General features: G+C 37.9%; 1 protein-coding gene across 4 annotated transcripts in view; it reads left to right on the top strand.

Moving 5' to 3' along the window:
* The window catches only part of LOC101743885 (echinoderm microtubule-associated protein-like 2), a 103,664-nt gene that overhangs the window by 35,154 nt on the left and 52,461 nt on the right, over window positions 1–16,049 (top strand). For 2 of the 4 annotated variants that reach the window (XM_038017308.2, XM_012690917.4), the window contains exons 1-2: window positions 2,548–2,675; window positions 15,077–15,252. The exons of the other annotated variants lie outside the window; for them this stretch is intronic. In XM_038017308.2, coding sequence (XP_037873236.1) covers window positions 15,168–15,252 — 85 coding nt within the window. In that variant the 5' untranslated portion in view covers window positions 2,548–2,675; window positions 15,077–15,167. Of the gene's footprint in view, window positions 1–2,547; window positions 2,676–15,076; window positions 15,253–16,049 lie in introns of those variants that run through there. 4 annotated transcript variants of the gene reach the window in all.

Below are 16,049 nucleotides of genomic sequence, written 5' to 3'. Positions count from 1 at the left end.
GCAATTTCTGTAAAATATGTGAAAATAAGTTCAGCTCTAAAAAGGTAAAAAACTGGCGTGCATATTTTATTTGCTTTGCCAACTTTATGACTGGACACGCCCCCAACATAAATGTGATTCCAAACCGTTTGAATATTCTCACCTCAAATATCACAGTATTTATGTGTTCATGGTTACACTAGACCCAAACCGACCTTTCGATAACACTACACGCGCGATAACATTGACACTGGCTTTTATTTCGAAGGCCCGTAATCTATTATATTTCTGGAAATACCACTGAGGAATGTATAAATAATTTGCATCGGAAAATATCTGTGATATGTGGGTTTTTCCAGTTGAGCGACAAGGTCTTCTATTGTATTTGAACAAACGCACGTGGCCCGGTCCTCGCATGTGGCGCGATTGACATCGGGACGATTCAGTTACAGAAACTAATGACTGATTTATTTTAAAACATTCGTTGTCCAGTAATGTATATATTAATGTATGGGACGTGCCCCCAAAAGTTGTAAAATTAAAGAACTCCTCGTGAATCTTAATTTTTGATTTTCACAATCATATTATCTTTTTAACTATCTTTTTAAATCTCAATCTTGAATTTACCTACACAATTATATATTTATGACCATATTTTTCAAATTTCTCCTTGAGACTTCTTTTTCAACTGACATGTGATCTTTTTTTATGCAGTGTTGTTATAATGAAGGAAAAAGTATTCTATCATAATATTCGACATACATATACGTGTCTTTCAAAACCTAGGCTCAGAACGTCCAAGAATGGTGAACAGTGGTCGTCAATGTTCTGTATTTGCGCTATCGGCGACATAGTCATCTAGAATAATAAATGAACCTTATAAAGAAATATATGTTTCTTTCTTCAGCAAACTACGTAGATAAGCAAAAACAAACTGCGCTGTAAACGAAATAAAAACTAAAATTGCAAACCTATATGTACATTCTAATTAATCTCTTTCTCGTTAGTTTAACATACCCGATCCTGTGGACCGAATGGAAAACAGTCGACGTCGCCCTAAACACGTCATTACAGATCCTACCGATCCATTAACGAGTTTAACATACCCGATCCTGTGGACCGAATGGAAAACAGTCGACGTCGCCCTAAACACGTCATTACAGATCCTACCGATCCATTAACGGCGCTTTTAGATACCTCAAGCACCGGTCACCGTCCTCGCCGAACCCGTCGCTTGCGACGAAGGGTTCAACGAGTAAATTGACCAACAGACACAGCCCACTGAGTTTCTCGCCGGATCTTGTTAGTAGGGTCGCGTTTCCGATCCGGTGGTGGATTCTGCGAAGCACTGCTCTTACTAGGGCCAGTGTTAGCAACACTCCCGGTTCGAGCCCCGTGAGCTCACCTACACGTCAAGGAGAAGCTGAAATAGCCTCTCAAGGCTATCACCATAGGTAGGGAAAGTAAAAAAAGGAGGCTTAGAGGGGATTTTTGCCCGCCTATTTCTGCCGTGAAGCAGTAATGCGTTTCGGTTTGAAGGGTGGGGCAGCCGTTGTGACAATACTGAGACCTTAGAACTATATCTCAAGGTGTGTGGCGCATTTACGTTGTAGATGTCTATGGGCTCCAGTAACCACTTAACACCAGGTAGGCTGTGAGCTCGTCCACACACCAAAGCAATAAAAAAAAAAAAAAAAAGAAAGTATCTAATTACGATGTACGAGACGGCTCTGTAAAATTAGAAGAATTGATGTAATAAAATTCTATAAGGTTGTGGATGTTTACATTTGCTTGTTCACACCGCTACATCCGATACTGAGTTCAACAACTGTTGACCGATGAGCAAGTAACAGATTAACATTTACTCGTACTTAGGTCAATAGAAAGTAATGTTATTTAAGAGAAATGTCCGCCAGAGTCAACGCAGTGTGGTCAGATACGCTGTACAGATCCAACTGTACACCACGGATATATGAGGGAAAGTCCCAAAACTGTTAATCGTATGGTACCAAGGTATTCATGTCATTCTATGGACATCAAAAATCCCACCCAAGTAGCAGTTTTGTCATTTAATTTTACAAAGCTCTTCAAACGTCTACAACAAATTAAAATAATTATGTTTATTAAGAAAAATTAAACTAAATCGATCAATGCGTCTTTTAGATTGCAGGACAACATTAGTGGAAACTTCTGGAAAAATACAATAACATCAAGTGTTCGTGGCCTTAAATCTATATGAAAACAAACGCATACATAATTCCTTGGTTACTGTTTGTAAATTACAAACAAAGTTTTCCGACTTACTATAACAGTTCACGCATGCGCAGAAGTGAATTTTGAATTTTAGTTCTTATTTCACTCGGCGTGAATGTTCATTTTCCCATAAACGTTTGTCATATCGAAACCTCCACGCATGCGCGTCTACCTGACAATAAGCAGGGATTATTGCCTCCTCTATCCCAGCACTTTCCACTTTCCGGCGTGGTGTTAAGGTCTATAAAGCTTTTCTGTAACAATAAACAAATGTCATTGTTTAATCAGCTGTGAATCTCCGACGAGAATTCAGCCAGTCTCATGCCGCGTGTTACTAAATTCGTTTGCGTGTGAAATGAGTGAGAAAGAAAACAAAAAACTGTAAATTAAAAAAAAAAAACGAAGTGCATTTGTTGGTGTGTGTTAGAAAAACACTGCGTTTGGTCTGTTTTGGTTTTTATTGAACATTACGCGATGCTATTTTTAGTTCAGTACCAGACAGTTGTATGGTATTGTAATCGCATTAAAGTCTGCGCATTTGTTCGTGACCGGCCGGCGTAAAGATAAGCCTAATTGAAAAGGGTTTAGCGTAACAAATGCATATAATACAATGATATACCAGCCGTAAAGATTGTTAGCCAAAGAGTTTGATAGTCGAACGTGCATTAAGTGCCAAAGTATAATCATTGACCTCATTCATAGATATAGTTCATGCAAAACATTAAGGAATATTATATTAACTGTACTGTAGCTACATTCAACAAAATAACGACCAGATATAGATATTTCTAAATTATTTGAACGCTCAGAATAGAACTTCCGTATCTCAGGTGTTGATACAATCAAAGTTTTAGATTCATCCACAGACCCCTCTAGTTATTTCAAAATACTCTATAGTTTGCACGCTGTTCTATTCTACGCTACTTAATAATTTCTAAAATCATAAGTCCGATTATATTTAATTATTTATTAAAACACACATTTTAACAAATAATAAGCTAGTCAATTATGTATTACATACAGAAAATGTGGATAATAATAAACAAATCAAAGATTAAACGGCCAATGTTTTTTTTTAAATCATAAGCTCACTAAGAACCGAGTGATGATGATCCTAGTGAAAAAGGCCATAATTATGAATAGAACTTAAAAACACGAGAATGCGATGAGACCGAAATTTGAAAAATCTTTAAGTGATCTTTTTTTCACACTTCAACATCAGAAGTCTAATAATACTATATTGTACTGTCATTGTGATAGAAACAATTTCCCGTCAACTTTACATACAGAATTAGGAAAACTTCAGATACTTTAATTGAGAAAAAATCCATAATTATTTAATTAATCTATACTAATATATAAATCTACAGTGGTTTTTACGGATGTTCCACTGAACCATGCATCCGATTGACTTGAAACTTGGTATCCATGTAGAATGTAGAAAATACATGTACTTAATGGATAGGCTAATATTTACATTAATGTTGGATTCCCTAATAATAATGACAATAAAATATAATAATGTTAATTTTAAATGCGCAGCGAAGCGGGCGAATATGGCTAGTATGAAAATAAACACGTATTTTTAAAAATCACAAAATAAATGTATTGTTTCCAATTCTAATACAGCATACATAATCTTAAGCTGCAACATTCATGAATGTAGATAATCAGTAACGAATTATTAATTGTTTTATCAATACGCGACATTCCATTTTGCATTCCTAGATAGATTAATAATATAGGTACAATTTCCAAATCTATATCGATTTGAAGGTCGACACCATTTTAGTTTTACACGAAGCACGCTCTTGATATTTAACATTTGGAAGCTTCTGGAACTAGTACCTTCGCAATTTTTGTTATAAGAAACACCCGTTTCTTGATGTTTAAAAGTGACGCGAATAACCTTAGACTGATATAGCCAGGATAGTTAGGACATTTTCATAGGGCGTCGTGGCCTAAAGGATAAGACGTCCGGTGCATTCGTATGTAGCGATGAAACGGTGTTCGAATCCTGCAGGCGGGTACGATTGATCTCCACGGTGAAGGATTTCGGTTTGATTTTACGCTTTTTACCCGCAAAATTATAATTTGCGTAATTACTGATAGTAGGACCCCTTGTGAGTCCGCACCGGTGGGTACCACCGCCCTACCTATTTCTTCCGTGAAGCAATAATGCGCTTCGGTTTGAAGGGTGGGGCAGCCGTTGTAACTATACTAAGACCTTATATACCTTTACTGAGAACTTATATCTCAAGGTGGGTGGCGCATTTACGTTGTAGTTGTCTATGGCTGTGAGCTCGTCCACCCATCTAAGCAATAAAAAATGCGATAAATTATTATACAATATTTTAATAGAAACCAAGCATCGCGTTTTTGAGTTGCGGAAAAGTGACCGGCTTGCAAGATTTAAAAACTCTTTAGGGAATGTGTGTAATCCTTATATATTTTTGGCTTTATTCGAAATATGATGAGTCAGTAGTCTCATAAGTCAACGGGTAAAATGTCTCTAACAAATCAGTATATTTGTGACTCTGTAAATTTGACATTAGTATCCATAACTACTTGTTAAAAACAAATGCATGTTACCAATATCTGTAATCATGTAAAATAGTTCTAAATGTGATCTAACATTTTTACGCTATTTCAAAAAAAAAGTTCATTGACTTTAGCTGACACGCTCAGTCAATTCATTTTGAATTTCTATTTGGCATTGTATATAATATATTTATAATTTCGTGTCTTGTGAGTCAGCTCGATTTGCATAAATTCTTTTTGTATAGCACACACACAGCTAAAAGAGCTATAATTCAGAGATATAAAATTCCGAATATTTTAAGAATCATGTTTTCTTAGGAAAGGTACGTAAAATAAGCTCTTCAGATCTCAAAACATACTTAGGGAGATTTGGTTTATTCTATAGTCAAATCTAAAGCTTAAATGAAAACTCCAAGATTGTCATAAAACTAGTTGCAAGACATGTAATAACGTTTAGTAAGCCCTTGGAGGTAATGTACATAATATATCCTTCCAGATTTTTCGAGGCAATAATCATGTTTTGTGACTTGAACGATAAGACAATCATTGAACAATACAGTTCAGACTGCGACCTCATGTCTCAAGGTAGATTTCAAGTTGTAATTTCTATGCGCTTTAATAACTCGGCATGCCGAGAGCTGATTTACACTCACATTAAGATTATAATCTATATCGTGAAGTCGTCGTGGCCAAAAGGATAAGACGTCCGGTGCATTCGTATGAAGCGATGCACCGGTGTTCGAATCCCGCAGGCGGGTACCAATTTTTCTAATGAAATACGTACTCAACAAATGTTCACGATTGACTTCCACGGTGAAGGAATAACATCGTGTAATAAAAATCAAACCCGCAAAATTATAATTTGCGTAATCACTGGTGGTAGGACCTCTTGGGAGTCCGCACGGGTAGGTACCACCACCTCGCCTATTTCCGCCGTAAAGCAGTAATGCGTTTCGGTTCGAAGGGTGGGGTAGCCGTCGTAACTATACTGAGACCTTAGAACTTATATCTCGAGGTGGGTGGCGCATTTACGTTGTAGATGTCTATGGGCTCCAGTAACCACTTAACATCAGGTGGACTGTGAGCTCGTCCATCCAACTAAGCAAAAAAAAAAAAAATAAAAAAAAAACTATATATATATACAAATGAATTGCTGTTCGTTAGTCTCGCTAAAACTCGAGAACGGCTGGACCGATTTGGCTAATTTTGGTCTTGAATTAATTGTGGAAGTCCAGAGAAGGTTTAAAAGGTAGACAAATATGAAAATGCTCGGAATTATATAAAAAACAAACAATTTTGTTCTTCCTTTGATGTGTCCCCTGTCGGACGGATTCCTTTTGTTTTTTTTTAAGTTTTTTTATACCAAAGTTTAGGTCTTTTATTTATTGATTGAGGCACTACGAAGTCTGCCGGGTCCGCTAGTGAAGAATAAAGAATGACCGAGTGATTGATTGAGTAGTAACCCAATTTAAACAAAAAACGGAACTAACTTGTATATGAATTAGAAAAAAAAATATTTTTGTTTTAGGCCAATTACCTAAAACTAAACAAATAGTTGATATTAAACGTTTAAAAATCTCCACTAAAATCCGGTAACCTTGGAACTGAGTTTTGCGAACATTACCTAGAAATTGTAAACCATAGAAGTTTTAGGTCACGCTAATTGCTCGTTAGCTAAACGAACTGTAATCAGAGAAGCTAAATGTATTCTGTAATGTGCCGTGTCATTGTGATTTATCACTTTTATTGAACAGTGGATACGTTGATTTAATATTTTTGTTCTAAACTCGGGAATGGCCCTATAATGTCGTTGATAATAATAATGAATCATGTGAAATTACAGAAAACGCTAGATTTTCAATTTCTCAATTGAACTTCGAGAAAATATTTAATTCCTTTTGATTGAGATCATCGGTACAAAAAGAGCTATTCTTATTTTGGTTATTTATTATTATTAATTTTTATTGCTCTTGGAGGCAGACGAGCATACGGACCGCCTGATGGTGAGTGTTTATCCTCGCCCTTGGACATCATCAATGCCATGGACAGAGCTAAAGTGGCTTACCATCAAGTACTCTGCCTCGTGGAGATTCAATAACCCAAGCAATTAAATTTATTATTATATGTTAAATGTTCACGATTGACTTCCACGGTGAAGGAATAACATCGTGTAATAAAAATCAAACCCGCAAAATTATAATTTGCGTATTTACTGGTGGTACGACCTCTTGTGAGTCCGCACGGGTAGGTAGCACCGTCTTGCCTATTTCTGCCGTGAAGCAGTAATGTGTTTCGATTTGAAAAGTGGGGAAGCCGTTGTAACTATACTGAGACCATAGAACTTATATCTCAAGGTGGGTAGCGCATTTACGTTGTAGATGTCTATGGGCTCCAGTAACCACTTAACACCAGGCGGGCTGTGAGCTCGTCCACCCATATAAGCAATAAAAAAAATATGTATTTATATCTGTAGAATCTCTTCAGAAAATAAGCATCGAATCGGGCGTATCTAAAACACTTCGCTGTTTCAGTACAATTGTTTTTGAATACTCAATTGTCCACGCCGTTCAGTTGAAAACACGATCTGCTTCTTCGGTATGATCGTTTTCAGCACCGGTCGACCGAATCGTGACGTCTTCACTATCCACGCCAGTATCGTATGCATTTGTCAGCTTTGTTTACCGTCTTGTCAAGGTCAAATCCTTCCGTCATTACATGCGTTTGATTCGAATCGCGGCCAAATCTACTTGTGAGCTATGATGATTTGTAATTTGGGAATTACATTTGCATTTATTGCCTTTTTATCTTAGACGGGTGAACCAGCTCACGGCGCTCCTGGTGTTGAATAGTTAACAGAGTCAAGAGGCATCAATAAAGTAAATATCGCCACCATCGTCATTTCATCCTTCCTGCTTCGAGGCAGAAAGTAGGTAGTCTTGTGAGCCTCACAAGATGTCCTACTAGCCGCAAAGGCCATGGCTTGTGCTAGCAGAAATAAACAGTGTAATATTGCAACCTCAAAAACAAAAAAGTCATTTTTTCCTACCTATTCTAGTTACCTCGAGGGATTATACTAGATTCAATTATAGATAGTAGCAGGTGAGCTCACGGGACTCTTAACCTGATGACGTTGCTAACACTAGCCCTAGCAAGAGCAGTGCTTCGCGGAATTTACCACTCTCAGTAAGAAGAGAAACTCAGTGGGCTGTATCTATAAGTTAATTTACTCGCCGAACCCTTCGTCGGAAGCGACGGGTTCAACGAGGACGGTGACCGATGCTTGAGGTACTTAAAAGCACCGTTAGTGCATCAGGAGGATCCGAAATGATACTGGTGGTAGGACCTCTTGGGAGTCGGGTAAGTACCACCACCCCGCCTATTTCCGCCGTGAAGCAGTAATGCGTTTCGGTTCGAAGGGTGGGGTAGCCGTTGTAACTATACTGAGACCTTAGAACTTATATCTCGAGGTGGGTGGCGCGTTTACATTGTATATATCTATGGGCTCCAGTAACCACTTAACACCAGGTGGGCTGTGAGCTCGTCCACCCATCTAAGCAATAAAAAAAAAAATTTGACGTGTTTAAGGCGATGTCGACTGTTTACCATTCAGTACGCAGAATCGGGAATGTAGTTACCGGCGGCCACCACGACAGGGTTTTCGTGTCGTGCCGCTTTTTCGAAATGGTTTTATGTCATTATTAAAAACACACTAGATTCCAGATTGTCCCTAGAATTTGGAATGACCTTATACTAATTATAACTGTATAACTAAAATGATACATGTACCACATGAAACGCCCAGTTGCGTCCAGTATTGCAGACATTCACATGCAATACAACAATCGTATCTTTAAATCTAACATCTAAACCATTACCGACAATGACACACTTTTCCCATACCATATGCATATATTATGGTGAAAACATTATATACTGTAGATTGAGTTTATATGAGATGTAGTGCGATTTCGGTGGTGTCCGGTAAATGAAATTAAGAAATATATTTACCCTCGTGCTTCTAGGACAGGGGAAAGACCTAAATTGTTGATATATCCAGGGCGCTATGACATGTCCTTCTTCAAACGAGGCTTTTGGAGAGTATTAAACGGTAGACATCTGCTTGTCTCTGCCCCTTTCATTGGTGATATCCATGAGCGTCAGTAACTACTCAACATCAGGTGGACCGTATGCTCGTCTGCCTACAGGGGCAACAAAAAAAAAGGAATTGACTGTTGGTGAGAAGTAAAATTCGTAGATTAAAAGAGGAAGCCATTCCTATGACACTAAGGTACACAATTATTTTGTTTGAAAAACAATCAATAGTGATTCGCCACAGCAATAAACATTCCACCAAAGCGTACCATAGATCGATCCACGTAATTGAATTGGAAAACCAAAAATATCGCATCGTTTATTCAAGTCAGGCTTCTGATGTTGCATGTGCAGATTGACAATTGGATGTTGAAATGGCTCGTCGTCGTCACATCCGGTGTTAGTGACAACCACGGGATCATATAATATTCGTATTAGTGTCCGCGAATGTTAGTTTCGCAATGTGTCATCGCAGCGTTCCCGGATGTTACTGCAAGGTGTTGGTTTTGTGTCCGTTGTTCTTTTATGAGTTCTATAATTAAAGCAGCTCAGGTATTCGGTAAATTAGCTGTGTTCTCATCCGTGTGATTACGGATTTCGTTTTGATGATGCCTTGAGCGATGTTCTTACATCACCGCAATTCCTAATAATAAACTCGAGAGATATGTCCAATGTGAAGTAGCCTTTAAAAGAGGTGTATTTCTAAGTATCATGCTAATAAGAACATTGTATTTTATTGTAAACCTGTACAATTAAAGTAATCACTCCGTCTGATCCCGGTCAAAATATTAGTCAAAAGTAATTCATTTAATGTTTTGGCATCGGTCCTCAATCCGTTTGTTTTTCGACAACTCCATATACTCTAACTATAACTGCTGTGCATTTTTCTATCAACTGAATATCAGTTTTTAACCGACTTCAAAAAAGGAGAAGTATGTTTGTATGAGACTGTATGTTTGTTTTAATGTTTGTTACCTCATAACTTTTGACTGGGTGAATCGATTTTGATGATTCTTTTTTTATTAGAAAACTGGCGATTCCCGTGTTGTCCCATTTTTTTCCGATCCAAATTTAGTCCAGTTCTGATAATGGTATCCATGAGAAAACCATATAAGTTTGAAATTTTGCATTAAGTACGTGCGCGACAAATAGATAGCGGTAGGCAGCGGCTTGGCTCTGCCCCTGGCATTGCTGAAGTCCATGGGCAACGGTAACCACTCACCATCCCAGGTGGGCCGTATGCTCGTCTGTCTCCAAGGGCAATAAAAAAAAAAAAAAATTAATAACTCAATATCACGCCAACCGATTTCGATGATTATTGTTTTTAGTGTATATTAATTTGTTTTGGAATATCTTTTTTTTTTCAATTTCAAGTCGGTTTTTGTTAAAGCTTTGTTAAGTTTTTTTTACAATTATGTTTTAGCCATATACCACAGTCTTTATGACACTTACGATCCAGAGCAATACCATCACGTAAACATACTAATTTGGGCCAAGCTTCTAACGATCCAACTGTGGCCAGATTTCCGTACAATACAGATATTTCTTCTTTCTATTTGCCTCGGATAAACATAAAATGTCTAGACAGGTCGTCGCCAGCATCACTGTTCCTCTTCCTGTTGGCGCTTTCCTCAAAGTTCATTAGATTTTATACTTTATGCGTAGTGACGATAGAATTAAAGTTGACAATTCTTGAAAAAATAACTCTTGGAGCTATACTTTAACGAAATAAACCACGAATTGCTCGTGAACTGGGGTAAAACTGCTATAAAGGGTAAATCCGTTGACTCATTGTGAAATGTCGAAGAATTTAGGCACTCTTTTTCTATTATATAAAAACTAAAATCGGATATCTTTCAAACGATCAACTTAAAAATCAAATTCAACAGAGTAACTGTTTGAAATTTTAACTTTTGAATAAAAAGGTCAAATGAACTGTACTTAAGACGTCCTTAAATTGGGCCTTTGAATCATATACCTAATATGATTTCAATTGTATCAATACGCGTGATACTTCCTTGGAAGTCTATGCTAGAAGCATCTGTTTGGGGCCCTCTGCATCCAACATAACAATTACGATCCGTTAAGTAGATCCTCATAATTTACAGAGCAATTATTTGATGCGCTAATGGCGTAATACGGTCTATGCCCTAAACACGTCATTACGGAGCCTCCCGATCAATTAACGGTGCTTTTAGCTACCACAAGCAACGGTCACCGTCCCCGTCAAATCTGTCGCTTGCGACGAAGGGCTCGATGAGTGAATTAACCCATAGACACAGCCCACTGAGTTTCTCGCCGGATTTTCTCAGTGGGTCGCATTTGGTGGTAGATTCTGCGAATCACTGCTCTTGCTAGGGCCAGTGTTAGCAACACCCCTGGTTAGAGCCCCGTGAGCTCACCTACACGTCAAGGAGAAGCTGAAATAGCCTCTCAAGGCTATCAGCATAGGTAGGAAAAGAAAACTGTCTAATCACTTCTATTCATTTGGGTTTATTGATCTTTCGTAACACAGAAACATATAACAACATCATCAAGATCAACACAAACAAACCTTTCAAATAAATCACGAGCACAATCTGTTGTTTTGTGAGGTGCGCAAAAACAATTTTCATTCTAAATAAACGAATGCAATTTAACAGCTTCGCGAGCTAAAAACAAAGTGTCGATTCGTTCTGAGTTCACACGAAACTTTCCCACTTGGGAGATTGTCTTGTTTCGTTTCTGTTGTTTCGTTTCTGTTGCATGTGATCTTGTAGATAAACGGTCGCTTCACAGATCCGTGACTTACCATCGTGGTTACGCAATTGGTTTTGTAATCCTGCACGTGTAGTTCTCGAACCTTCCCCAACTTAATGGTATCACACTATTTGCCATATTTTTTATTGCCTTTGTAGGCAGATGAGCATACGGCACACCTGATGGTGAGTGGTTACCGTCGCCCATGGACTTCAGCAATGCCAGGGGCAGCGCCAAGCCGCTGCTTACTGACTCATTAGGAACGAAGTATTCATAAACAATTCATTTCAGACGAGGACAGTAGTAGTTTATCCGTATAATGTTCATATTAAAAGCCACAAAGCAAAGCTTGGACAGAATATTGTAGATCGAACCAATAATAAACGTGCTAAATTGAAGTCCACAGCCAAACACCAAGTATGTATAAAATAAAGATATTTCCTCTGGATCTCGTAAGCTAATCAGGATTAACCACAAGGTCCCGAGAAAGTTAATACGGTCATGTCAGCTATCAACTTTGTACTATAACATAAGTGATCAAATATGCTTAATGACAGTGAAATGTCAGCTAACCAGAGTTTAACTTTTTGATTTACACTTGATTTTCCAAAATAATTTGAATCACAACGTCTTAGCGTGTATTTTCTTTTAATTCGTATTAAACTCTAAGACTGTCGACGTTAATATGCAAATTTATACTCGATAAACAGAATAATCTTTAATGACTGCGTAAATCGAGCAACATTATGGGAACGTAACCAATTATGTAAATATTTAGTAATGCTCGAGTAATCGTATTGAACGTATTATAAAATTATGTACTAACATTAAAAATGCAAATTTTATACACTCTGTAGTAATATGCTGAGGAAAACTGTACAAGGTACATAATGAAACAGAAATGGGTTCATATAAATAATACATAAAATATGTAAGTTAGGGGAATAAAAATAACTGAAAGACCAAAAAAAAGTAGATAAAAAATTAAAATAATACATCTTAATAGCCAGGCGAACCAGGATAGTTACTTGTGTCGACGTGACCTGAAGTAATGTCAAGGAGCAAGGGCAAGGCAGGGTCAAGTGACAAGAGACAACTTGTGAGGGCCCTATGTACCAGCGGGATTTTTTTGATTGCCCTTGCAGGCAGACGAGCATACGGCCCACCTGATGGTGAGTGGTTACCGTCACCCATGGACTTCAGCAATGCCAGGGGCAGAGCCAAACCGCTGCCTACCCTACCTACAACAACAACCATACAGAGCTCACAATACACCAAAAATTTGATGAATTTTCGCCAATTTCATTTCATTCGAAAAAAGAATTCAAACTAAACTCAGCAACATCGCTCCACTATTGGCATTTAGGTCTGATAAGTTATTTAGCGCATCTCAAAAGTGTCAAACGAGTCGGCTCAGAGAATATGCATGAGATGTGCCGAAGTACAGCTATCCATTGATCAAGTTACAAGCTTTAACATGCAAACGAGAATCAAACCAGTACATGCACCGTTACACACGAAATTCCACGGAACGCAAGCATTTGATGCGGAGTTTGTTATTCGAAATAAAGCTAAGATCTTCTGCAATAATGTGACATATTTTTCATACGAATTACAAAACGGCTAATTTATTTAACAACGTACACAAGCCAGCTCTCAAACTTTTTAAATAGCCTTAACTTCAGATGTGTATACTGCAGCAGTAATACTCTCTCTCTTCGATCAACCCCTCACTGCTGAGGATCGTGACTCCGTCCGATTCCGTCAACCAGCTGTCTCCATCGATCCCGTACCCTCAGTTCCTCCGCTATTTGGTCCGACCATCGTTTGGGACCTCTACCCCTAGGCCTTTTCCCTCTATTTTACCAGTCACCACAAGGCGTTCCAAATTGCTGGTATCTCTGTGTGTAACATGACCAAAATACCGCAATATTCTTTGTAGCAGTAACACTAACGTATCGTTATAGGAATAAGTAAGATACCTTTAAATTGGGTTTTGGTACGCATATAAAAAACTTTTTTTTTTTATTGCTTAGATGGGTGGACGAGCTTACAGCCCACCTGGTGTTAAGTGATTAGTGGAGCCCATAGACACCCACAACGTAAATGCGCCACCCACCTTGAGATATAAGTTCTAAGGTCTTAAGTATAGTTACAACGGCTGCCCCACCCTTCAAACCGAAACGCATTACTGCTTCACGACAGAAATAGGCAGGGTGGTGGTACCCACCCGCGCGGACTCACAAGAGGTCCTACCACCAGAAAAACCTTGTAGTCTGATGAAATAGCTTACGTAGAGAAAGTACCTAATAACGTTTTCATTATTTATGTGTATGCGTTTTGTCATCGTTATGTCGATCGCGGGTTTTATGAAACTTAAGATATTTACAAAGCTATGTTACTTTAAAATAATCATAGCTATTTAAATAATTTATTTGAATTAGTTCGTTGGAATAGTTTTAAAAGTTATTCGGTACCTAAATTAAAAATCATCACAAAAATATTAGGATACGATGCTTATTTATTGTAGTAGCTACAATTGATTGTAGTCACAAATAAGTAATTAATGTTTAATATAAAATTTACATCTTTTTTAAGATTACAATAGAATTGACGAAATCATCTATTGGTTATATCTATTGGTTCATCGTTAGGTTTAGGGCGGTAATCAAAATAAAATGCGTACTTAATGAAAGATCAATTAAAATCATTGTTGTGTAGACTTGTGAGATTAATCTGTATAGATAAATAGGTGGCTTAATTCAACACTTTTAGCGATAAGACCGCCTATTGTACATTAATATTAATTAAGTTTACATCAGTCACCATTAATTGAACTGCCCTGTCCAATAGGCGTGCATCTAAATAGGGAACGAGAGCATAAAATTTGAACACTAAAGTCGTCGTGGCCTAAAGGATAAGACGTCCGGTGCATTCGTTGTTGCGATGCACCGGTGTTCGAATCCCGCAGGCGGGTACCAATTTTTCGAATGAAATACGTACTTAACAAATGTTCACGATTGACTTCCACGGTGAAGGAATAACATCGTGTAATAAAAATCAAACCCGCAAAATTATAATTTGCGTAATCACTGGTGGTAGGACCTATTGTGAGTCCGCACGGGTAGGTACCACCGCCCTGCCTATTTCTGCCGTGAAGCAGTAATGCGTTTCGGTTTGAAGGGTGGGGTAGCCGTTGTAACTATACTGAGACCTTAGAACTTATATCTCAAGGTGGGTGGCGCATTTACGTTGTAGATGTCTATGGGCTCCAGTAACCACTTAACACCAGGTAGGCTGTGAGCACGTCCACCCATCTAAGCAACAAAAAAAAAAAAAAAAAATGTATCTGTTTTTTTTTAATTGTATTTTTGAATGTAAATTGTGTTTTGGTGTGCAATAAAGTGTATTCTCTCTCTCTCTCTCTCTCTCTCTCACTTCTTTAATAATTATTAATAAAAAACCAACACAGACCAAAACCAGTTCCAAGAAACGATAAAAAGCCTTATCCGTGTTGAAATTGTGGAGTGCATAATGCAGTTGTGCTGAATACATTAAGCGCCATGGATAACCAAGATAGAGACTCGAGGAGTTCGAAGGCGAGTGACTCGCCAGGAGATACAATGAACGATGTGTATGCTGCTTGGCGTAAGTAATATCCTATAGGTCCTATACAATACAAATTTTAAGCTATTGCATAGTTTTTATAGCGGGCTTTGAGCACGGTGACCGAATCAAGAAATTTCGTAACGAAAATAAAACCCAACAAACACCCCCACTCCGCCTACCATGTAGCTCACGATAAACACATTCACACGTTGCGCTTGTATAGTGTTTGTGAATAAGCGCGCGGCGTGACGCCTCACTGCATGCGCGCATCATGAAAAGTCTGCCCATCTCTCTCTCGCGCGGTCTAGCTTATGAGTGTGAAGGGGACAGTTAATGTTTTGCTTTTTCTTTTTTCTTTTCATTCACTTAGTATAGGTGTATAACTGTCACCATTAAGACCTTGATATAAAACAATTTCAATGACTGAATCCTGTACTACGCAAGATCAAAAAGCAAGTCACAATACGGCTGGCTTGGTACGGCTTAAAACCATGTTTATTTTGCTCTTGACAAATTCTGATTCGATTATTAACGATTACCTTATTACATATATTGTTTTTGATAGTGTAATTTTCTATACGTAAACAAGGAAATGAGATAGACACAGCTGCCCACCGAGCATAAAGATGAAAGTGCGTGTGCAATGAGCATTGCATAACGAGTAATTTAAGTACTTTATATAATTATATCGTGATAAAACATGTAATGAGATAGTTGTTATAAAACTTTATGTAAACAAGAAAATTGATTTCTATGTCGTTTGTTTTTTTATGAAGTAAATGGCACTTAATTTCCGCGCGTACCGTATTATCTTCCGTTTTTGTATCCCCATCCAC

The sequence above is a fragment of the Bombyx mori genome, chromosome 18 (assembly GCF_030269925.1).
Source record: "Bombyx mori chromosome 18, ASM3026992v2".
Classification (NCBI taxonomy): Eukaryota; Metazoa; Arthropoda; class Insecta; order Lepidoptera; family Bombycidae; genus Bombyx; species Bombyx mori.
This window is presented reverse-complemented; position numbering and strand designations above follow the sequence as displayed.